The sequence below is a fragment of the Herpailurus yagouaroundi genome, unplaced genomic scaffold, assembly GCF_014898765.1.
Source record: "Herpailurus yagouaroundi ecotype Mexico unplaced genomic scaffold, PumYag 188, whole genome shotgun sequence".
NCBI classification, from domain to species: Eukaryota; Metazoa; Chordata; class Mammalia; order Carnivora; family Felidae; genus Herpailurus; species Herpailurus yagouaroundi.
The window spans coordinates 11,917,552-11,942,603 of record NW_024412419.1 but is presented as its reverse complement, the minus strand read 5'-3'; the positions used below and the strand labels follow the sequence as shown (position 1 = coordinate 11,942,603).

The window sequence follows — 25,052 nt, the reverse complement described above, 5'->3', positions numbered from 1 at the left end:
ATGTTTATTTTTGAGAGCACGAGTGAGTGGGGGAGGGTGTGGGTGAGGGAGACACAGAATCCAAAGCAGGCTCCAGGCTCTGAGCTGTCAGCACAGAGCTTGATGGTGGAACTCACAGTGAGATCATGACCTGAGCTGGAGTCAGACGCTCAACCGACTGAGCCACCCAGGCGCCCCTGTTTACAGGTTTTTCAGCTGATTCTAACGAGAAGCTGGGGATAAGAACTTATGATATAGAGAATGGTTTTTGTTCAGAAATAATGAGTGGAAAAACTTGAAAAAATGTGTTAGGCTCCTATTATGGAAGTCCTGGGGAATCAAACTAGGAAGTTTGGATCCCTGTTTTCTGGACCAAGCACTATCTGATAGAAAAGTCATGTGAACTTTATATATGATCGCATGTGTGATTTTAAATCTTCTAGTAGCTGCATTAAGAGTTAAAGAAAACAGGTGAAATTTATTTAATATTTAATCCTGTATATCACAAATATTATTTCAGCATGTAATCCCTGTAAAGAGTATTAACGAGATACTTTCTTTGATACCAAGGCTTTGAAATTTCATGTTTACTTTTGTAGCCGATCTCAGTTAGGACTAGCCATGTATGAGTGTTCAGCAGCCACATGTGGTCACAGTCTTGGTGGTTCTAGACAGTGAGGAGTCATTCAGGGTGATAAACTTTATTATGTGTGCTTCCTAGGGTGCACATGCCTTCAAATCCTTAGCAATATAGCCTGATATTTAGTTAATGGAAAAAGGTTGCCATTGAATGAGTGTTTTAAGTGCCTTTTCCTTTTAGTTGTTAATGGGGCAAATGGGAATTAAGTGAGGCTTTTTTCTTGAAGCATTGTTTCCTGCAGGCAATGCAAATCAACATTTGGAAGGTGATATCTGAGTTCTGTATCTCAGAGTTCTTTAAAAAAAATTTTTTTTTAATGTTTATTTCTGAGACAGAGAGAGAGAGAGAGAGAGAGCGCGAGCATGAGTGGGGGAGGGGCAGAGAGAGAGGGTGACACAGAATCTGAAGTATCTTAGAGTTCTTTGAAGTTGAATTGTGGCATTGCTCCCCTCCCCCCCCCCCCCACCCACACAACAGAAGTACAGTCTGAACAGAAATTCACGAATCTAGGAGAATCTCTCATCCAAAGAGGATTGTGTGCTTCTAGCCTTTGATTGGGAGGGCAGGTCTAGAGTTGTGAGTCTGGTTCTAGGCACTCTGATTTGCATGATTCTTTAGTATACAGATCAGTTCTGGTGCTGTCTTAATGTGCACCTGGCAGGGCCAATGTCTGGGACGTCTTCCAATTGCACACATGTTAACTTCTGTGTGGTATCTTTTTAGTGACTTAATTTACCCCTTTTCTGCAGGCATCCAGTTTAGCAGGTGATCTGAGCTGTGCCATTGCTGGGTTGATATTTTTAGAATATAAAGCCAGTGCACAGTGGTCTGCAGAACTCCTGGTCATCAATTACCGAGGAGAACTTAAAAGTTACCTCGTAAGGTAAAAAATATACTTTATTTGGGAACTCCGGTTTGACATAATGTTTATTTCTCTGGCTTAGTGTCAGCCTTTGTTTTTTTTCTTTCAGCATTTTACTGTGAAAAATTGCAAATAGAATAGGAAGGTTGAAACAATTGTATAGTGAATATTCATATACATTCACTTAAATTCTAGAATGAGGATTTTATTATACTTGCTATATCACATTTCTGTCCATCCCTCTATTTAGCCATTTAATCAGTGTTCTTTGTTAATTAATTTCAGAGTTAATACTTAAATACCTCCACATCATGTCATTAATTAAAGTTCAATATTTGCTTATAGTTTTCTCTTTTGAAGTAAAATTTGCAGATGAAATGAAATGCACAGATCTTAAGTGTACCAGCCAATGAATTATGATAAATGCATGTGCTTGTGCAATTCAAACCTCCATTAAGATGCAGAACATTACCATCATGCTAGAAAGTTCCCTCATGCTCTTGCCCAGTGAATCCGTTTACACCCACCCTCAGAGCAACTGCTGTTTTTTTAATTTTTTCTTCTTCTAGATAAGTTTTTCCTGTTCTGGTAGTTCACATTAATGGACTCATAGTATGTACCCTTCTGTCTAAGGCTTCCTTCATTTAGCATATTTTGAGATTTATTTGCATTTTTTCATGTATCCGTTTATTCCATTTTATTATAATACATTGTGTTTCATTGTATGAATATTTCATGTGTCTTAGTTTGATTTGTTACAACAGAGTTCCATAACTGGGTGACTTATCAACAACAGAAATTTACTGCTGACACTTCCTGAGGGTGGAATTCTATTCTAGGTACCAGCATGGTTGGGCTGTGGTCTTTTGGCTTACAGACCGCTGTTTGCATGTGGTGGGAATAGAGCTAGCTAGCTCTCTGGCCTCTTGGAAGAAGAGTGATTCCTTTCGTGAGGGTGTTATCCTCATGACCTAATTAATTCCCAAACACCCCACTTCCAAATACCATCATATTGGTGTCAGAGTTTTAACTTACGAATGTTACGGGGGACGCAGGCATTCAATCCGTAGTGGGCAGGGGTGTCCACAGACGTTCAGACCATAACATTCACGATTTGTGTATTCGCTCTTCTTTTGATGGAATTCTGATTTCCAGTTTTGGGCTACAGTGAATAAAGCTGTTGTGACCATTCTTATTTAACTATTTGTGGATATACATTGTCATTTCTCTTTGGTCACTATCTTTGAGCAGAACTGTTGAGTCATAGGGTAGATATAGTTTATTTTTGTAAGAAACTTCTAGACCTTTTTCCAGAGTTTTTGTATCACTCATATTCCCACAAATAATGTATCTGAGTTCTGGTTGTTTTACATCCTCAGCTGTATTTGGTGGTGTCTTATTTATTTATTTATTTATTTATTTATTATTTTTTATTAAAAAAATTTTTTTTAAATGTTTATGCATTTTTGAGAGACAGAGAGAGACAGAGCATGAGCGGGGAAGGGGCAGAGAGAGAGGGAGACACCGAATCCAAAGCAGGCTCCAGGCTCTGAGCTGTCAGCACAGAGCCCGACGTGGGGCTTAAACTCACAAATTGTGAGATCATGACCTGAGCCGAGGTCGGACGCTCAACCGACTGAGCCACCCAGGCGCCCCTGGTGGTGTTTGTCTTTTAAGTGTAGACATTTCAGTGGGTATTTTTTGGTCTCTCACGGTGCCTTACTGGTATTTATTTCTTATTTACCTTCTTAAATTTAGTGTTGGAACAAATCAGAGCTATCAAGAGAGTCACTGTTTCAGCTTCAGTAGTCATTATCCTCACGGAATCAACACAGCTATTTACCATCCTGGTCACAGGTAAGTAACCATTTCTTCTCTTATATGGTAGAGTATTAGGTGGATGTAGACGTCTTGGCACTGTTTCAGAGAGGAGAAATTGTCCATTTTGATTATTTTGGCTTTTTCGTTTCTTCCTCTCGTGCATAGTTATTTTAAATATCTGTAATGTGTATGTAATCATTGTGTGAGCATTTCTGTTCATCTGGTGGACAGCTCTGAGCCAGATGGGGCAAGGGGAATATTCAACGAGGAAGCCTTTCTTCTCTCTTCACTTACTTAGTCTTATTTTTCTCATCTGTGAAATGAGTATATACCTAACTTTTGACTCTAGCGTGTTGCGAGAACTCCTCAAACCGTGCATGTGAAGTACCCTTGCCCAAGAGGTCTCAGTAGACCTTCCTTCCCTCCTCCCCTCCTTCTTGGCAGGTTCGAGCTGTTCTCATTGCTGCACAGCTCATTCCTACAGCCCTCGCCCATTCTTCATATATGACACTTCTCCATGTATTGGCCACCTACATTGAGGGTTACTTGAATATTGGGCGTTTTCTACTTCCAGTGATTTCTCTCCTTTAATTTTGTTATTTGAGAATGAAATTTCCATCTATTTTTTAAGTTAGCCACGCAAACTTTTTGGTTTTCTAGATGGGAAGAATATCAACTTGTGCATCAGGCAAACCTAGCTTGAATTCTGAATTTTGACAGTGAGTCTGTGTCTGTTTGCAAGTCCTTAAACTCTCTGATCCTCTCTGTACTTAAGTCTTTTGCATGAAAAAAGGTATGCATTTTTTGTATTCTGTTCAGTCCTAGGTCTGACCTTTTGTGTTTAGAATTATATTATGAAATGTTCGTACTGCAAAGGAACCCACATCCACCAGAGCCCAGTTTGTACTCTTCCCTGACCCCCTCCCCACTAGAGAGAACCACTGTCCTGAATTTTGTGTTGATCAGTCTTTTGTTTTCTTGATAGTTTTACCACTTACTCAATATTTAGTTTTGCTGTTTGACTTTATATAAATGGAATCATAAGGAAGACACACTGGTCTTACTTTGAGATTCAGTTTTAACTACCAGTACGATATTTCATGTTATGGGGGGCACCTGGGTGGCTCATTCGGTTAAGCGTCCAGCTCTTGATTTTGGCTCAGGTCATGATCTCACGTGTCTTGGAATTGAGCCCTGCATTGGGCTCTGTGCTGTCAGCGTGGAGCCTGCTTGGGATTCTCTTTCTCCTCCCTCTCTGCCCCTCCCCCTGCTTATGTGTGCTCTCTCTCAAAATAAAATAAATATGTTGTGTTGTGAATATGTTGTGAATATATTGCAGCATAATTATTCATTCTCTGTAGATGAAAATTTGTTTTGTTTCCAGTGTTTTTTTTTTTTTGTTGTTGTTGTAAGAATTGTACTATGGCCAGAATGATTATGCACTCCTCTGACACGTGCAAGGGTTTCTGTAGGATATATAAGTAGAAGTGGAACTGCTGAGTTGTTGAGGAGGTACATCTTTAACTTTACTAGGCAATGCAAATGTTTTTCAGAATGGTTCTGCAAGTGGACAATGGCAGTGTATGAAAGTTTCTGTAGTTTCATATTCTTTTAGCGTTCTCGATACCAGACTTTTAAATATTTGCTGAGCTGGTAGGTATAAAAGAGTCTCTCATTGTGGGTTTTTTTTTTTTTAAGTTTGTTTATTTTGAGAGAGAGAGCGTGAGCATGTCAGCGGGGGAGGGGCAGAAAGAGAATCTCAAGCAGGCTCCATGCTGTCAGCGCAGAGCCCGACATAGAGCTCGATCCCATGAACTGTGAGATCACGACCTGAGCCAAGATCGAGACTCGGACACCTAACCGACTCAGCCACCCAGCTGCCCCTCTGACTGTGTGGTTTTAATTTTCATTTCCCTGATTACTGATGAGGTTGGTCACCTTTATAAGTTATTGGCCATTCATGTTTTGTCTCTACAAAATGCTTTCTTAGATAACTGCTTAATTTTTATTGGGTATTTGGTCTCAACATTCTTAGTGTGATCTAGATATTAACTTTGGATTATGTGCCTGTTGAGTATCTTCTTCCAACATATTTTTTTCAATTTATCTTTAACGAGTTATAGTTGTGTGTGGTTTCAAGTGTTAAATAATTTTTAAAAACTTTCACCCAATTTATTTCCAAAGATAACTACTTTGAGCTATTTTATGTAGCTATTTTATTTGGTAGCTTTGGCTGTTGTCATACATAAAAATAAAATGCTTATATTGTTACTTCTTAATTTCTCAGTTTTACACCTTATCTATGAATGTCCCTTTATGGAAGATGCATGTATAGTTTTCTTAACTCAGTCTGTCTCCCATACACAAAGTGAGTATTCTCTTATTCTCCTATTGCATTTGATTTTGTTGGATGAATATTATGGTTAGATGCTATCCACAGATGAGACCAGAACCTTCTGTAGTATTGTGTCCTTGCCTTTTCATCCTTAAATATTCGTTGACTCATTTATTCACTCATTCATTCATTTAGTAAATCTTCATTCATTTCCTGTTCTGTGCCACGTGCTGTTATATACCTTGGTATGTTCTTTGTGGAACTTACTTCTAGAAGGGGTGACAGACGACAAACAATGGACGTACAGTGTTTGCGGAACTGATAAGTGCAATGGGGAAAAGGATCAACAGGGATGGAGGACAGTGGCCATGACGCGGTGGGGAGTAGGGCACGAGTTGTAATTTTAATTCGGGTTGACTGATTACCCTCCTTGAGAAAGTGACATTTGCGCAAAGACTTGTAAGGGGCGAGGGTATTTACTTATCTGGCTCTCTGAGGGAAAAATGTTCTGTGCAGAAGGAACAGCCAAAGAAAAATGAGTTGGGAGTGTACTGGCCATTTTCTAGAAATAGCAAGGAGGCCAGTTTGGCTGAAGCTGACCGAGTGAGTAGAGTAATATACTGATCTGAAAGAGATGAGGTGAGTACTAAATCATAGAGGGGCTTTGTAGGTTATAGTAAGATCTGTTTGGGAACTTCTTAACTGTGTGTATTCTTGTAGTTAATTTTTTTGTTTGTTTGCCCTAACCCTAAACTCACCCCCATAGTGTAGACCCCCTTTTAGTACATCATATTCTGTAGGTATCATCTTCTTGTAGTCTTTTCTCAGCACTTTCTGACCTGCTCTGATTTGGGTTTGCAACTTCTGTTAAGAATTTCACTTCATCATCATGCTGAGAATTGCTTTTGTTATTATTATTGTTATTATTTTTTGTGACATCACCTGTTTCCTGGATGCTATGGTTTTTTTTTTTTTTTTCTTTTTTGGTCTATTTCACTGTTTTGGTGAAACTCTGTAATTCCCTGAGGAAGAGTCCATGGGAAGCGTATATTTTTTCAGGCCTTGCCTGTCTGAAAATGGCTTTTATTCTGTCTTCATGCTTCATTGATAATGTGCCTGGATAGAATTGTAGGCTGGAAATAATTTTCCTTTTAGAATTTTGAAGAGACTGCTCCATTGTCGTCTAGCTTCTAGTGCTGCCCTTGAGAATTCTGATACACTTTTTTCTTTGTTTTATTTATTTTTTTTGACACCCTTCCCTCTGGAAACTCAGATTCTTTTTTATTTTCCCACAGTGTTCTGAAACTTGACCATGTAATGTCTTAGAGTAGTTTTGTTATACCCACAGTGTTGACCCTTCAGTTTGAATACTCACTTTTGGGAAAATTTGCTGACTTATTTCTTTGATTGTTTCTTCCCCTGTGTTTTCTCTTTTCTCTCTGGAATGTCTGTTCTCTAGATGTTGAGTCTCCTTGGACTCCCCTTTATTCTCACTCTTTTTTTCTCCTTTATTTTTTGTTGAAAAAAAGAGGCTGTTTTAATTTTTTCCATATAAACATGGACACCCATGACGAAAGTAGTTTGAGGCACTTTTGAGATATATTATAAATACAATGAATTAATGATACATATGATATCCTATTTATAAAGAAAAATCTGTTCTGGTACTCTTTTCTGATATATCTTTTTTTTTTTCTTTTTACTAATTCTATGGCTTCTTTTTTTTTTTTTCATGTTTATTTTTGAGAGAGACAGAGAACACGAACAAGCGGGGGAGGGGCAGAGAGAGAGGGGGAGACACAGAACCCCCACGCAGGCTCCAGGCTCCGAGCTGTCAGCACTAAGCCTGCCACAGGGCTTTAACTCATGAACTGTGAGATCATGACCTGAGCCGAAGTCGGAGGCTTACCTGGCTGAGCCACCCAGGTGTCCCATATGCCTCCTCTTTTTAAGCTAGGCATTGTGTTTTTTGCTTCAGTTGTTGTATTTCTCCTTTCTAGAAGTTCTCTGTAGTTATTTTATGAATCTCTCTTAAGGGAAGAAAGGAATTGAAATGAGTATTCAGTGAGTCACTAGTTGCTTTGAGGATTAGACATAGTAGGTACTCAGGAAATGATAGTAGTGAGTAGATATAATACCATTAATTTCTTCCTTTTAGTTTGTGTGGCTCTTGCCTTAAAGAGTCGGTTTGGTGTCTCCTTAAGAAATTGGAAAATCAGTTGCAAGTCTAGTTAATTAAAGAATTAAAAAAAATTGTTTATTGTATTTAGCATATTATTTTCCAATCTGAAATAATAGACTTTTATTTTGGGTATGGTTGAGTGACCACATGCACAGTTAGCGGTCTTTACGTTGTTATAAAACTGAATGTAATTGTATGTGCTGCAAATTGCTGCCATTTTCATAAAACATTTCTTTTGATTATAAAATAAACACATTACAACAATAAGAAAATTGTGTTGTTTTTATTTTATTCTTGTCAACTTATATGAAGTGTGGCCTCTTAATGTACGTTTTTATAGTTGAGATACTGTGTTTTCCTTGCATAGCTTCACGTGAAGTCTTGAATTTAAATTTTGCCGCTAGAAGGGGGGTAGCATGTATTTTTGCTTTGACACGCTCAGCTTTCCGTTGTGAATTTTGCCAAGCCTGGACAGTGTGTGTATTATACCCACGACGCTCTGCTGGCCGGTTTGATTTCTGTTGAGGGTGACCTGTTGGTTTGCATCTTCTTGGATACAGTGTTTTATTATTTTATTTATTTTATTATGTTCAAGCCAGGTTTTGCTGTTTTGCTCTTTCAAGGCCTTTGTTTTATTCAACCTGATTTTGTTGTTTTCAAGCGTAGGTATTAATACCTTTCTTGGTACCTCTATACGTTTAAAAATTTTATATTCTACCTTTCTTAGCACATACATACATTTATAAAGATTTTATATTATATCTTTCTTAGCACATACATACATTTATAAAAATTTAATCTGTCCTCCATTGAAAAGTGCATTCTGTTAGAGGAGTTGTCTGCATTACAAAGATTGAGGGTAGAAAGTCTGTTTTTCTTTGGCTTGCTTTCCATTACTCTTTTTTATTGTGGCTTGCATGCAACACACTCCACTAGGTGTTGTGGAAGATGTGAGGGTGAAGGACGGTCCTGACCTCAAGATCTTGAGGGAAGTGATATATGCATATGTTATATACACGTACATATACTTCTAATGTCTAATATGCATTTTCTCTACTTAAATGTGCGTACAGATATGTACGTGTGTATCTATTATGTGGGTATGTGTGTATACTGGAATGCAGTATATGTTAGGGCCCTTAAAAAGGTGCAGGTATGGTGATGTGGGGATCCAGATGAAGGAGATATTTCCCTGGTCTTTCAAGGAAGGACTGTGGCAGGCAGCACTCGCAGTTGCTTTGGAGAATGGATACAATCTGGGCATGGTGGATATTCCAGACAGAGTGATGGTGTGAACAGTGACCAGAGGAAGGAAGCCACAGTACGCTTTGGGGAAATGGCAGGTGGGGTGGTTTGGCTGCCACTGTAGGGCGCGTGTGGCAGGGGAAGAGCGGTGATGGTCGCCATGGGAGGTGGGGCCTTGGGAAGGCAAGTTGGGGATCAGATAATTGGGAGCTTGAGTGGCAGCTTGTTCTTAAGGGAACTCAGATTTCTGAGACGAGAACATATGATCAGCTTTGTTGGAGGAATGTTGGTTCGGTTGGGAGATGCTAGAGGCTGGGTGAGTCTCGGCTGATAACGTCCCAGTTCAGGCCACAGGCAATGTGGGCCTATTTGTTTTCTTACATGGACTTGCTATGTCCACTTATGTATAAGTCACCTCTTGTTTTATTTTTCTTTCTGTTTTGGTGAATGGATCCTCTGTCACCCCTTGGAATGTCAGGTACCTGAAGGCAAAGAATGTATAGTGTACGTTTTTCTAGAAGCCCCCATGTCTAGTATAAGATTCTGTTTTGCTGAATGATACTTTTACCTCTGTGGGTTTCTTGGATAAGTAATTTTAATTGCCTGAGTGGAAAGGAAAATTAAGTTTGTTTTGATTGTTCTCTTTTTTCTTCTATTTTGTGTTCTTATTCGTCCCTCACATTTCTATTTTATTTTTCTTGCCCCCTTTAAAAGAAGCGTATTTTCTATCTTAATACTTTCTTGTTTTGTTTGTTTTGCTTTGTTCATTTCATTATGGTCTTCTCCACCGTCTTGATTTATTATAAAGGTCAATGTTGGATTTCTTCTTTTTTCTGGCATTATTTCTGGAGGGTAAGTGGGGTTCTCTTGGCACCATCTGTTTGAAATTATCATTCACTGAGTACTTCTTACGTAACAATTTGTCATAAGTCGGATTCCATTTATTACTCTTAAGGCTTTCACTTTCTGGCCCAGGATCACCCTATTTTTTGGGGGGTGGTCTCTAAAAATTTTAGAAATTTAAATATGTTATCAAACCACAGAAGGAAGGCCTATTGTTGGTTCTGCAATCATATACGATTCTTGAGAGCAGTCAGCTTGAAGATGGATGACTGCGTTAAGGTTTCTGAATGAAAATTGTTACAAAGCAAGGCGTATGTTACATGTAAATGCCCTGTTGTGCCTGACAAAAATATTGCTAGGTTGTTTATTTTTTCCATTATGCAGTCTTTTCTTAAATGAAAGAAGCTGAAATATTCATCACATTTTTATTTATTTTTGGTTACTCTAGTAATGTGAGCCTGTGATATTTATCATCTACAAGGATTTTATAAATGTGAAATAAATCAGCCAGAGAGGAGTTGGAATAAATTGGTAATGTACAAACTCAAGGTTTTATGAAATTCATTGTTTTGCCTAATGCTGTGAGCACTGTTGAAGAAGAGAAATCGAGGTGGTAAATTGGGTAATATGAAACATAAGTTAATTGAGTAGCTTCAGGTTCCCTGTATGGATTTGCTGATTTTGGCCGTTTTCTTCTTTACATGTCCTCACTGCCTAATGAATGTATTTTATCCACCTCTCTGCCTCCTTTACTGGTCCTGCTCCCCTTCTAGACCCACCCCAATACCTCCCTGCCTCCTCATTTCTATTTTTAATATTTGTTAATTTTGGCTTAGCTGGCACCTTGATTACAGCTAAGAGGAATTTCTTACCCCCTCTGCATTCTTAGAGGGGACCGCAGTTGCTTTGAGTGCTGTGCTCAGTGGTGGAGATTCAGATGTAGAGTCTCTCCTCTGGCTATGACCAGTCTATTTTGGGAGTCCTATTCACAAATAAGGGTGCTCAGTATGAGTTGAGTTCAAATTGAAGACTTCATCTATTTTTTTTTTTTTTAATTTTTTTTTTCAACGTTTATTTATTTTTGGGACAGAGAGAGACAGAGCATGAACAGGGGAGGGGCAGAGAGAGAGGGAGACACAGAATCGGAAACAGGCTCCAGGCTCTGAGCCATCAGCCCAGAGCCTGATGCGGGGCTCGAACTCACGGACCGCGAGATCGTGACCTGGCTGAAGTCGGACGCTTAACCGACTGCGCCACCCAGGCGCCCCGACTTCATCTATTTTTAAATGACACCACTTTCAACAGCAATCACTTTTTTTAAAAAGTTTTGTTTCTAACTTCACTGTAAAATTTTTTAATTAAAAAAATTTTTTTAAACATTTTTATTTATTTTTGAGAGACAGAGACCAAGCATAAACAGGGGAGGGGCAGAGAGAAAGAGGGAGACACAGGATCCAAAGCAGGCTCCAGGCTCTAAGCTGTCAGCACAGAGCCGATGTGGGGCTCGAACCCACAAACCGTGAAATCATGACCTAAGCTGAAGTCCGATGCTTAACCGACTGAGCCACCCAGATGCCCCCACTGTAAATTTCTGTAAGCAAAATCTGATGTAGTCAACTTTGAAGGTTGAAAAATTCCTTGATAACTACGCAAAGAGTGTTTGAATGTAACTTTTCCTAGACTCTAATTTACATCTCAACAATGTCAAAAAGTCTCTGAGAACATGCCTTCTCCGATGCCTCAGAGAACCACCCATGCCTTGAATCCTTGATGACTCTTTGATACTGATTTTGTGTGTAATTCGGTGATTTTTAAAGTAAATGTACATAATTGTGCAATCACTACTACAATCAGTTTTAGGGTATTTCCATTACCCCTAACTCTCTCTCCTGCTGGCAAGTTTCATGGAGTATAAATCATACTTCAGTAAAACTGTAATATATAAAGGATGAGTAAGAAAGAAAAAGAGACCCTTTAAACAAGACTTCATTTGAACATTTTTTATATTAAGAAAGCTATTCATGTTTATGTTAAGAAAGATACTCCTACTGTCTGTGGCAAAAGAACCATGACTAATAAATGTGTGTCACTGTTGGGCAAAGGAAGAATCCAAGCGTTTGGATGATCATAATTTTTTTTTCATCTTAATCAACTATTTTAGGGCAAATACAGTTTGAATAGAAGGAACTTGAAACAGCATTTACAGGGGATAATAAGCTATGGTTGCCTTAAAGTAGGTTACAGATTACAAGGACTCCAGTTGTAGGTAACGGATGCACTGATTGGAGCTGCTGCTATTTCGAGCGAGGCTCAGAGGTCGTATAGGGAGGCCATGGTCTGCAGAAAGCTGTTCATTTCAGAGGAGACTGAGGGATACCTCTAAGTAATGGCATCCTGAAGTGTTAGAGGGCTATGCCTTATGTGCGTTGATCTGGTCATCTCATGTGGGTTTCTGATTTCCCCTAAACAAAACCTTAGCCATTTTAGATACATGAACGCTTCATACCCATGGGATAAAGGCAGTAGTCCAAAAAAAAAAAAAAAAAAAAGCTAGTACTTAGTGGGAAGTCCAAAATTTTGTGGTGTGATGAGTTCTCAGGTGACAGGATGGTAACTTCACTGGCACAAAATGGAAGGAAAAGAGTCTTGGACATAGATTGGGAAGGGGTTCAGCAGCGTATGCAGAAGGGCCAGTCTCTTCATATATCACCTTTGGGAAAATGGAGGTGAGTCCCATAAATCTTGAAATTTGATCTTGTGAAGAGAGTAGCATTGAGAGTTCCTTACCTTAAAGGTTAATCTAAGGGCTCAGGCAAATTTTATTTTCCCAGGAGGTATAAGTTCTATTTAGACCTATGAGATGCATTTGGAAGTCAGTGAGTGGATTTTCACAGACATTACATTGCTGTAATAGTGCCTGTCTTTCTGGTTCTTAAGGTCATATGTATTCTGTGAGAATCCGGGCATTGGTAAGTGAAAAGATACGCCGGGGCACCTGTGTGGCTCAGTTGGTTAAGTGTCTGACTCTTGGTTTCGGCTCAGGTCATGATCTCACGGTTTTGTGGGTTCAAGCCCCACGTCATGCTCTGTGCTGATGGCGTGGAACCTGCTTAGGATTCTCTCTTGCTCTCTCTGCCCCTCCCCCACTCACGCTGTTTCTGTCTCTTTCAAAATAAATAAACTTAGAAAAGATATGCTATATTGACAGCTGGAGGACCAGTTAGGTATAATTGCGTTAAGAATTTTTCCCAAACTCTAACTAGGTAAGATTAATAGCTTTATGAAGGATTGCTTCTAGAAAAGAATACTGTAGTTCTGATCATTGCTGATTATCTCCCACTGCAGTGAGAGTACATTTGGCCTGTGATAATGTACTGGCTATTGGCATTTGAGAGATTAATGTGCAGACTGTACTGAGAAGTATGAATGTCAGTAATCGAGTTGACCTTATATTAAGGATTTTTTCATTTTACCTCTCAATTTCTCATTTCTCCAGCATGAGAAAATTCTCCTTTCTTTAAGTTCAGGTCAGTTTTTTTGAGGAGAAACCAAGGGTGCTGTTGTCTGTAGAGAAAGCTGCATTGTCTCATAGAGGTGAAAGCTTTTGGATGTGAATAAGGGACTTCTGAGCTTCACAGACTAAATTTTTTGGCTTTACAGGCACTTGTCTTCAGAGAGACAGGGAAATGGAGTGTCTTGGCTGTATCCTGTGATCTGTTTTCATCAGAATATGTTACAGATAGGTAGTCATGTGTGACTCAGCAGTTTCTTGGTCCTCAGCAGCTTTCAGCTGGCTGTCTTTTTTTTTTTTTAATCTTTATTTTTAGAGAGAAAGAGAGACAGTTCTGAGCAGCGGAGGAACAGAGAGAGGGAGACACAGAATCTGAAGCAGGCTCCAGGCTCTGAGCTGTCAGCACAGAGCCTGATGCGGGGCTCAAACTCACAAACTGTGAGATCATGACCTAAGCCAAAGTCTGACACTTGACTGACTGAGCCACCCAGGCGCCCCTGTCTTTTTTTTTTTTTTGAGAGAGAATGAGAGAGTGAGCAGAGGAGGGGCAGAGAGAGAGAGAGGGAGAGAGAGAGAGAATCTCAAGCAGGTTCTGCACCCCCAGCACAGAGCCCAATGTGGGGCTCGATCCCATGGACTATGAGATCATGACCTGACCTAAAAAGAAGAGTCAGACATTTAACCGACTGAGCCACCCAGGTGTGCACCAAGCTGGCTGTCTTTTAAGTTGAAGACTTCTATGTTTGGAGATTCTTTGATGGGGGGGCTCATCCCCTTTATGTTACAGTTACATAGGGGTGCCTGGGTGGCTCAGTTGGTTAAGTGTCCGACTTCAGCTTAGATTATGATCTCATGGTTTGTGAGTTTGAGCCCAGCTTCTGGCTCTGTACTGACAGCTCAGAGCCTAGAGCCTGCTTCAGATTCTGTGTCTCCCTCTCTCTCTGCCCCTCCATCACTTGTGTTCCGTCTGTCTCTCCCTCTCTCAACAATAAATAAACATTAAAAACAATTTATGTTACAATTATGTACAAAAAGGTCTTTATAAAAGATCTTTATAAATCTTTTACTTTAGTTATTGCCCCTCTCCCCCCTTATAAGGACTACTCTACAGTCCCTCTGCAAAGATTTACGGAAATGCAATTTAAAGAAGTAACTTGGGCCTGATTGAATTTTTGCTTCTACTTGGAGCTATGATAGCTGTTGTGCCTTCCTCTTGGGAGTAGAGAGCTAAAAGAAGACTCTTTAGCTTATTTTATAGAAATGAAGGAGTGATGTTTAATTTTATTTTATGGACAAATAGAAAACTAAAAAAAAATATATAGTTTTCTGACATAGCAGAATGTGTAGTGGGTTAGGAGACAGGAGATCTCAATTTTGTTCTTGGTTCTACTGTTGAGCTGTGTAATCTCAAGGCAAGTCCTTCTTTCTGGACTGTTCTTTGCTGGCACTGCACTGGGCACAGACAGTAGATGGTTTTATTAAGCTGCTCAAGTACCTTCGGTATAGTATAGACTACTACGGAGCATTTAACAGAGGAAGATTGTGGTAGGGACTTTAGTAGTAGGCATTAGAGATAGACCCATTGTCAGGGATACCTAGCAGTCCATGGGGCTCACTAGAGAGGGGAGCTAGGGCTCAAAGGGAGAACTTTTTTTCCTGAGAGAACAAACAAGTTTGAGAAAGACTTTAATAATTAAACTACTAATGTTGGAGTAGAAGGTGAATTTAGTTTCAGAACCTGGGTAGTTCTGAAATCTGGATACAAGGTTAGGCATGAAATTGACCAGATGGGTGGATGCTGAACATACTGGGCTTTTGCAGAAGAGTTGCTTAAGTCCATCCTAAGGATTGGGAGGGAGTTAAGTCTTTTAGATGACGGTTGGCATCAGCTGTGGGTTGAGGGAAGGAAACAGGGTCAGGGACATCTGGGAAATCTAAATTATTAGTATTTCCATGGACATTCTGCTTGCTAGGCTAGTGGTTGTTAATGAGGTGTGGACAACAGAATCACTTATTGAGAATTAAAAAAATGCGCATACGTAGGCTGTACTCTTGAAGGCTTGATAAGGTAAGGTGTAGGATGGGATCTCAGCATGTGTTAAAAGGCTTTATAATCCCCCATCCCTCTTGAGAACCTTTGCGCTAAAGCTCTGAAAGATTAAATAAAATGAATACAAGATATCCTTGCTTTTGAAGTTGTCCTAATGAAGGATAGGAATAAATTTCATTTTAGGTGTCTCTCCTCTCCATAGGCTGTGGCTGCTGGGAATACTGGATTGAGAAGTGCTCCGAGGCCAGACCTGAGCCTGTCAGGAGCTGACTGTGTAGGACATAGGTGTAGAAGTAACACAGCTCGGTGGTTTTATTCTCTTGTGTAGCCCCATGGGGTGCGGCAGGGGGAGAGAATGTATGAGTGTGTTTATTCTATGCCTGTAGATATTCCTTGGAAGCCTGTTCGTGTCAGGCTGCTAAGGCATTGGTGGGGTGTAGGGATGACAAACAGTAAAACAAAAGTTCGTGGAGCATGATTTGATACCCAAACAGTTTTCCACCAGTTAGCAAGCATTTCTTTAGCAAGGTTACCCCAGTCAATACTCTGGCTTTGTAGCCCCAGCAACTGAATTTTTCAGCTTACAGAGAGTATATCACCCTCAGGAACTAACCAAGCTCAAAAGATTGATGTTAATATTTATGTGGGTTTTTTTATCAGGTAATTTTTTAAAGTTTATTTCACTTATTTATTTTGAGAGAGAGAGGGCATGTGTGAGGTGGGTAGGTGGGAGTGACAGAGAGAGGGACAGAGAGAGAACCCCAAGCAGGCTCCATGCTGTCAGTGCAAAGCCTGACCCGGGGCTCAGTCTCATGAACTGTTGAGATCATGACCTGAGCCGAAATCAAGTGTTGGATGCTTAACCAACTGAGCCACCCAGGTGCCCATAGCCAGCTTATCTTTGATGAAGGAGCAAAGGCAGTTCAATGGAGCAAAGACCGTCTTTTCAACAAATAGTGCTAAGTGACTGCACATCCACATGTAAAAAAAATCTAGACACAGACCTTAAAGTCTTGGCAAATATTAACTCAAAACTTAATATTTTATTTTGAAAGTGAACTCCCATGAGCCAGGCCACTTGTCTCAACAGACCGATATGGGAAGCCCAAATATAATAAAAAATTTGTTCAGTAAGTACAGACAGAAAAAGGGCATTATAGACCTAGCTGAAGTGCCTGGATTTTTCCATGACTTTGGTAAGAATGGCCTTTCCGGTAGAGCTGTTTTTCCCTCCTCCAGCTTTATTGAGGTAGAAGTGACAAAATTGTAAGGTATTTTTAAAGTGTGTAATGTGATGATTTGGTGTATGGATACATCGTGGAAGAATTCCCCTCGTCAATAAATTAAAACAGCCATCATCTAACGTATTTGGCTTTTGCCAGTAGAACTTTTGTATCCAAATTCTACCTCCTAAGAGCGTGTTTGTTCTTTATATATGTATAACGTGTGTGCACATGCATCGAAAAACCGACGCAGCATTACCATCACTTCCCTACTCCCCAGTTTGGCCTGGGACAAGTTACAAGACCTGCACACCGGTGCATTCAGTCAAGAACATCTGCCTTTCCAAAAACCTGTGTGTGTCCCCTTGTACCTCTTATGACAGGGATCACCACCGTCACCTGGGCATCCGGGAAATTCGTCCATCTTACGTGTCATTTTCTATTCTGCTTACATTGTCTCTCCCAAAGTGTAACAGGTACATGTGTGGTGGCTTTAGGTAGGACATGCACAAGTCTTTATTTGAAACTAATTTGTATAGAAAATCCATGATGTCAACAGAGTTGTGATTATGACCAAGCTAAATTAAAAAGAAAAGCATGTTCACTTTAAATAAATGTGTTATAAATAATATTTTTTTGTGTGCCATAAATCATTTGAAAGAGGTACACTGGTGTCTGAAAATTTGGAAAAGTTAATTTTTTTTTCCCGAGTGCTTATTACTAGTATATAGAAATACAATTGATTTACGTATATTGGTCTTGTGTTCTATAGCCATGCTGAGCCTGATTATTAATTCTAGTAGATTTTCAGTGGAGTCCTTTGGCCATTGTTTTTCTTACCTATTCTATATATTTTTATAGGCAACTTTAAGCAAACCAGTCAGCACTTAAATGCGTATGTGATATCTCCCAAATCTGTATCCCATAAGTCACTTGTAAGCCACACAGCTATTTATTCACTTGCTTACAGAACATCGTTTCTTGGGTAGCTAGCTCACAAGTTCCTCATATTCAATTATATTCTGTTAATTGCTTTTTACCTCCAAATGTGCATTTTCTCCTGTATTCCTGAATCTTGGTATATAGCATTTCTTCCAGGCCAGAACCCTGAGATTTGCTTTATTATTTTTTAATTTTTTAATTTTTTTACCTTTATTTATTTTCGAGAAACAGAGTGAGACAAAGCGTGAGCGGGGGAGGGGCAGAGAGAGAAGGAGACACGGAATCTGAAGCAGGCCCTAGGCTCTGAGCAAGGGGTCAGCACAGAGCCTGATGCAGGGCTCGAACCCACAAACTATGACATTGTGACCTGGGCTGAAGTTGGACGCTCAACCGACTGAGCCACCCAGGTGCCCCTAATGTTCATTTATTTTTGAGAGAGAGAGTGGGAGAGTCAGAGGGAGAGACGAAGACACAGAATCTGAAGCAGGCTCCAGGCTCCGAGCAAGCGGTCAGCACAGAGCCTGATGTGGGGCTCGAACCCACAAACTGTGAGATCATGACCTGAGCCAAAGTCGGTTGCTCAACCAACTGAACCACCCAGGTGCCCTGAGATTTGCTTTAGATAATTCTTAACTCATTCTTACGAATCTTAACGACTTGATGATTATTTTTCTCTTCAATGTATTAAATCTGTCTCTGCCTCTTTATTTCTCCTGCCATCCTTCTAGCTCAGACACTCTCTACTTTATCAAGTGTGTTCCCTGCTTCCTGTCTGGTCTCCTCTAATTTCTTTTCTGTTATGTTTCCAGCATGGAGTACAAGTCCGATATAAGTCTGATCACCTACTTATAAATCCTCTAATTTCCTTTAGCCATTGAGATACAGATGTAACTCCTGAATTTAGTGTTAAAAGCCTTTAAAAAAAATTTTTTTTTTAATTTTTAAGTAATCTCCACACCCAACATGCGGTTTGAACTCAAAACCCTGAGATCAAGAGTCATATGCTCCACAGACTGAGCCAGCCAGACGCCCCAATGTATTAAAGGCCTTTTATAATTTGGTCTTTTAACCTCTCTAACCTTCTGCCACATCCCCTCATGTTTCTTTGCTCTACACCAAGATTGGCACACCTTTTTTGTAAAAGACCACATGGTCTCTGTTGTAACTATTCAACTCTTGCACTGCCGTGTTGAAAGCAGCCATAACAGTATATAAATGAATGAGCAGGACTGTGTTCTAAGAAAGCTTTATTCACAAAAATAGGCAGTGGGCTGGATTTGGTCCAGGGACTGTAGTTTACTGACTCTTGCTCTAGATAACTCTAGATATATATGTGTGTGTGTGTATATATATATATATATATATACACACACACACATATATATATATGTGTGCGTGTGTATATGTGTATATATATATATATATATATATTAGATTTCTCAAAATGATTTTTTTCTTAAAGGTTTTCGGGGTTCTTCTTTTTTCCTCTGATTGGAATGTCCTTGGTTTTTTTTTTTTTTTTTTTCCTTCATTTATCTGCACTGGTCTTAGCACTGTATTATCAATGCTTATCACATGCTTTTTTGCATGGAATATCAGTAAATTATGGTTCAGTTGTTAACATTTACTTGGCTTTGTTAAAGCATGAAAAAGGGGAGAAGCAATATTCACTGGAATATAAACTCCTTGAGGGCAGGAACTTTGTGTTATTTGTAGCTATTTTTTTCAGAGTTTAGAATGTGGCCTGGTGCATAGGGCGCTCAATGAAATATTTGTTGGGTAAATGAATGAAAGCCTGGGAATGGAAGAATTAAAATGTAAGAGCTCAGGTTAAACAACTAATATGAATGGAAGGCCTGAAACAGGTTTTTTCAAGCCTTTTTTAGGTGAAATTACAGCCCCATTACCCCATGGGACTGTAAATTCCTTCCGGGCAGGGAAAATTTGGTTTCCCTACGAAGCATTTCTTACACTGCTAGCACAGTACCTTGAAAAATGAAGGTGCTTCCTGAATTGATACTGAATTGACTAAACCTGAAGGTATTAAGGTTATAATTGAAAAATTTTAGAGTCTTTACGGACTACCAGATATTTATTGAATTTCAATCTCCAATCCAATAAGATGGTATTATAGCTGCTCTTGTATAGTTGGAGAAACCAAAGCTCTGAGAGGTTAATAGTGTCTCCTAGGATGATACAACTCTATGTGGTAAACTCAGGTCGTCTGATACTCACACTCAGTAAGCTTTTCTCTGTACCAGAGCCTAGAAAACTATGGGCTGTGGGCCAAATCTGACCTGCTTTAAGGTAGCTTATCAGCCAAGAATGGATTTTACATTTTAAAAAATGGAAATCCCCCTCCCCCCCCAAAATTTTATGATCCATGAAAATTATAGGAAGTTCAAATTTCAGTGTCCACAAATAAAATTTTATTAAAACTTTGTAATGCTTTTTTTTTTTTTTTTTAACATGTTGTCTGTGCTCTTTTGTACTGTGACTGAGTAGTTGTGAAAGAGACCATTTATGGTCCACAGAGCTTAAAATATGTGTTCTCTGGCTTTTTATAGAAAATGTTGGCTGACCTCTGTTCTATGCCATCCAACCATCTATCTCAGTATGGGTTCAGTTCTGCTTGAAAGATCTAAAATAAAGAGTATTGAACTTTATATATTTCCTCACACCTCTTGATTTTGAATTATTATAAATTGTGTTTTAAGGAGTTTATAACCAGGTACCCCTCAAATTTAAATATATTAAATGCCTAATTATTAAACTGTAGGAAAATGGAATGATTTTTTATTACTAAACTAACCAGTCTTTTATAGTGTTTTTCCTATTGAAGAAAAATTCTCATTGTTTTGCCTTTAAAAACTAACCATTCATTAAAATTAGTTTTCTGTGATCATCCTTAAGCATGCCATGTTTCATAATTTGATTTCTAGTGAGCCGTGTCCTCCAGAGCTCCGATCATAGATTCAAACATCATACAAAGCTGCGTTCTTAAAGTGTGGTCTCTGCACCAGCAGCATCAGAATCACTGGGGGGAGATTGTTCGATACTCAGATTCTTGGACTCCATCCTAGGCCAACTCGATTAGACCTCTGGAGGTGTGGTCCAGCAGTCTGTTTTTACGAGCGCGCTCTAGGTGATTGTGATGCATACGAACGTTTGAAAAGCACTGCTGTTGAATGAGTTCCAATTATGTGTGTTTTCTTCCTATAAGCTCTTAATCTAATAACGAGATCAGCGGAATCTTAAATTTTGAAGTAGTAAAGGTTTTGAAATCAAGAATGTGTAAGGTACACTGAAGATGAATTAAAATGAGGAGAACATTTTCCATTATCCCAAGAGAGGAGTGACTTCTAGCTGTGAAGCAGCAGGTAACAATTCTTGAGCCCTTATTTTGACAGGCATGATCTTAGGCGCTTTAAAATTTTGAGAGCTGTAGTGTTTTTCTTCCTTCTTCCCTTTCTGTGGGTTGTATGCCACAAGCCCACCGGTCACTGGACGGAGCATATACAGCTGTTTCTCCTATTGCAAACTTCCTTCCTCCGCTTTCAGAAGTTTGAGCCACTAGATGGCAGATTCTTTCAACAATTATAAATTGAAGGACCTTCTTAATAAACGATTTACAATTCTTCTTGGAAACAATTTGTAGTGTCACATGGAGCTCTCCCGGTTCATCAGTGTCACATGTAGGGCGATGCCTAAGGACACGCATTTTGTCCCCAGCTGCCTTTCCTCAGACGGCCTTGACCACCCCCGTATCGCTGCCCCTTGTTCTGCTCGGCCACCGCCTTTACTCCTGCTCATTTAAGTCACCTCTTCTTGTGTTTTTGGCTCCATTTGTCACAGTTTATTTTTGTTGTCTGATACCTGTGTTCCTGCTCTGAGTTTGAGCCTCTTAGGATGTCAGAGCTGGGGAAGAGGTTCATCCGTCATTTGGTTCAGCCCCTTCATTTCTCAGGTGGGAGAGCTGAAGCCCGGGGAGGTTAAGCCAAGGACAAGGACTGTGTCTTATTTATCGTTGTTCCTTGTAGTGCTTTGCACATAGCGTACAGATAGATGTGTTTTGCGTGAAACAATTGTGGTAAATGCTATGAAGGAGGCACATCCAATCCCTGTTCCTAAGTGGCTCCAAGTTTGCTAATGGAGGCGTGATTTAAATAACTTCTGGTAGAGAAGGTAAGGTGGAAGGTGGCAAGTGCCCAGAAGGGAGCAAGACAAACTATTCTGTAGTGTTCAGGACCCCTTTGAACTTTCTCTCCCCCTCCTGCTTCCCTTTTTATAGGCTAGAAGCACACACTGCATTCATTGTTCTCCAAACACTGTTTCACAAACGACACTCTGCTTTTTGACATTGAATTCCCAGGGCTTGGAATGTTCTTTACCTGATCCCTTTATTCAGGAAATTGTTTAAAAGATAAACTTTTCACTGTGAAGCCTTCCTTGGCTCCTTCCTCCATGTACTGTCCTTTTGGCTGTCTTTGTACCTACCTCCGAGGTCTTTGAAGAGGTCCTGTGCGGCAGTGGTTTGTGTTGACTTGTCCCTCCCCGCTTCCCCCCCCCCCCACCCCCCCCGGGGGGGGGGCCGCTCATTTTCATTCCTGCCCGTCAGTGTACCTCTAAGGCCAACAGAGGAAAGCAGGTGGGGATCGAAAGCACGGCCCTAAGAGCCACCCCGTGCTCGATGCTGATGAACTGGGAGATACTGTAACACTACAAATGGATTCCAAGAAGAATTATAAATGGTTCATCACGAAGCTTCTTCAGTTGCTTGCCATAATTCCATATTCCGCATTGCTTAGCACACAATTTGCATTTAGTAAATATTGATGGGATAACATCACATAGTTACTTTGTTGCAGAGGTACTGGAATCTGATGCCTTATACCTAGACCTATGATATTCCTATTTTCCACAAAATTTTGAGGTTGAAGATTACCGGGAAGGTCAGTCTTTCTCTCCTTTTTGTCAAGAAGTACAGTTACAATTCCCACACATCATGTGCTTTAATCTAGAGAACTTAATTTGCACTGTAGAAAATCTGTTTTGCTTTATGTTTTTATAGAAAAATTTTAAAACCATTACTTCAAAATATGATTCTTAAAGTAAGCACTTAAGCCAAATATCCAGTATATTTAAGGAAGTATTCTGGGTGGAGGAATTCACTGGAACAGAACACTGTTAATGCTGTAAGTTATTTTCTGGAGTATTATCTGTGTGCGGGCTGACTTCTGCAAAAATCTAACGATCCTTTCAGCAGTAAATCACGGAATGCTTAAGCTATAACCGTTAATGTATGAAAACCTCTAAATGCCACAAAGTAAATGATACGCTGATTTTATTTTCAGTATTTGACTAGACTTGTGGGTGGGTGTTATGTGCTAAAGCCAGTTTACTGCATTTTCTTTCCTGGACTTCACTAACTGGCAAAATTTATGTACATGATTTGGGATACCGTATCTCGATGTTCCTGTTTTTAAGTTAAAGAGAAAAGTACGGAGAATGAGGTCATGAACACCTAAGTATCTACTACTCAGAGTTAACAAATACTAACGTTTTCTTATTTACTTAAGGGGTGTGTGTGTCCGTGTACATACACATACATGAGTAAAAGAGACAGTACAGACAGAATCCCCCAAATTCCCTCCTTCCGTTCGTTTGTCTCCTCATCCCTTTCTAGAGGTAGCTGCTCTCAAGATTTTGGTGCATGCTTCGGGGGGGGGGGGGCCCATTTCTTTACCTACCATCTTATCTACGTATCCGTTCTATCGTTGTTGTATATGTTTTCCTGAATAATTTGTTGAATTTATCCATTCCTTTTAAGCATTTAAAATACATCTAATTCTCCTGCATTATAAATAGTGCTGCACAAAATCTTCTTTTACCGTGAGATAAATATACCTGTACAAGAATTTCTCTAGAGTGTCCTTAGAACATAGTTTATGGGGTTGTCAGGTATGTCTTTTTGTTAGGTTTGCCACATCATTCTCCAAAATGATCGTTCCAATTTGAAGCTTCACCAGTACTTTAACTGTGTTCTTAAACATTCTCTGTATTTTACTCATTTTTTTTTTTTTTTAACGTATCTGTGGCCAACATGGAGATTTGAACTCACAATGCCAAGATCAAGAGTCACATACATGCCCTACCAGCTGAGCCAGCCAGGCGCCCCTAAATTTGTTTTTTTAATCTGCATTACTGACTTTTGGATTTCTCCTTTTGTGACTTTCTTAATGCTTTGTCCATTTTTGTTTTGGGCTGATTATGGGAGATCCATATACATTCTTTGCTAATACTCTGTTACTTTTGTGTGTTCATCTGGTGTGTGATTTATCTTTTCATTGTATAAATAGAAATTAAAAATTTTTTTTTAGAGAGCATAGCAGGGGAGGGATGGCGGTGGGGAGAGAGAGAGAAGAGAAGAGAATCTTAAGTGGGTTCCACGCTCAGCATGGAGCCTGACGTGCAGCTCAATCCCACAACCCTGGAATTATGACCTGAGTCTAAATCAAGAGTTGAACGCTCAACCGACTGAGCCACCTAGGCACCCCTGTAAGTTTTAGGTATAATATGGTGGAATTTGAAGGAGAATGTCTTAATGACCCCAGGTAGGAAAGTATTTGCAGATGAAGACGCACAAAGCACAGCTCACAAAGGGAATGATTAGCAGTGAGAACGGAGTTAGCTTTTCTTAGAACTGCTCACTCTCATGTAAGTTTCAGATTTGTCTACTTTTAGTATGTGTTCAGTCCCATGAAAAATTCTGTTGGGATTTTATTTGAAATTGCATTCAATTTATAGATGAAGAATTGACTTCTTTCAGGTATTGAGGGTGTGTCAAAGAACATGGTATTTTTCTCTGTGTTCATGGCTTTTAGTCTTTCATAAATAGTTTGAAATTTTTTTCTTAACACTTTCCTTTATCAGATTATCGGCTTAGCCTTGTTTAGTTCTATCTTTATCAGTGAATCATCCCCTTCCCCCATTTTCTCCCTCCCCGCTGTGGCTGTGACCTTTCCCCTTTTCCCTGCCTCATCTTCTCACACCTCCTGCTGGAACCAGCAAGCTTGGGGACTGGCAGGGGGAAGTGGAGTTGCTCTGGTACCTTTCACTGTGCTACCTGAGGAGAAAGTTGGAGCTTTAAATTCAGTTACTCAGGAAACATTTATTCTGTATATTGTGCTGGGCTGGGCCTCAGACTTCTTTCTTTTTCATCGACTGTTTTCATTCAAGTTACATGGTTTTATCATCTAGTGAGGACAGTATGTGATTAGTTCCATCATTCTGCCTCTTTTTCTGCTTACTCCTCAATTAGGCATTAATGGAGGAAAGGTTTGGAAGCAGGTATTGAATCTCTTTTGTTTTATTTATTTATTTATTTATTTATTTATTTATTTATTTATTTATTTATTT

General features: G+C 39.6%; 1 protein-coding gene across 4 annotated transcripts in view; it reads left to right on the top strand.

Moving 5' to 3' along the window:
* NBAS (NBAS subunit of NRZ tethering complex) overlaps window positions 1-25,052 on the top strand; it is a 366,039-nt gene that overhangs the window by 48,011 nt on the left and 292,976 nt on the right. For 3 of the 4 annotated variants that reach the window (XM_040496113.1, XM_040496112.1, XM_040496111.1), the window contains exons 8-9: window positions 1,369-1,502; window positions 3,240-3,338. In XM_040496113.1, coding sequence (XP_040352047.1) covers window positions 1,369-1,502; window positions 3,240-3,338 — 233 coding nt within the window. Of the gene's footprint in view, window positions 1-1,368; window positions 1,503-3,239; window positions 3,339-25,052 lie in introns of those variants that run through there. The other variant, XM_040496115.1, reaches the window with a different exon arrangement.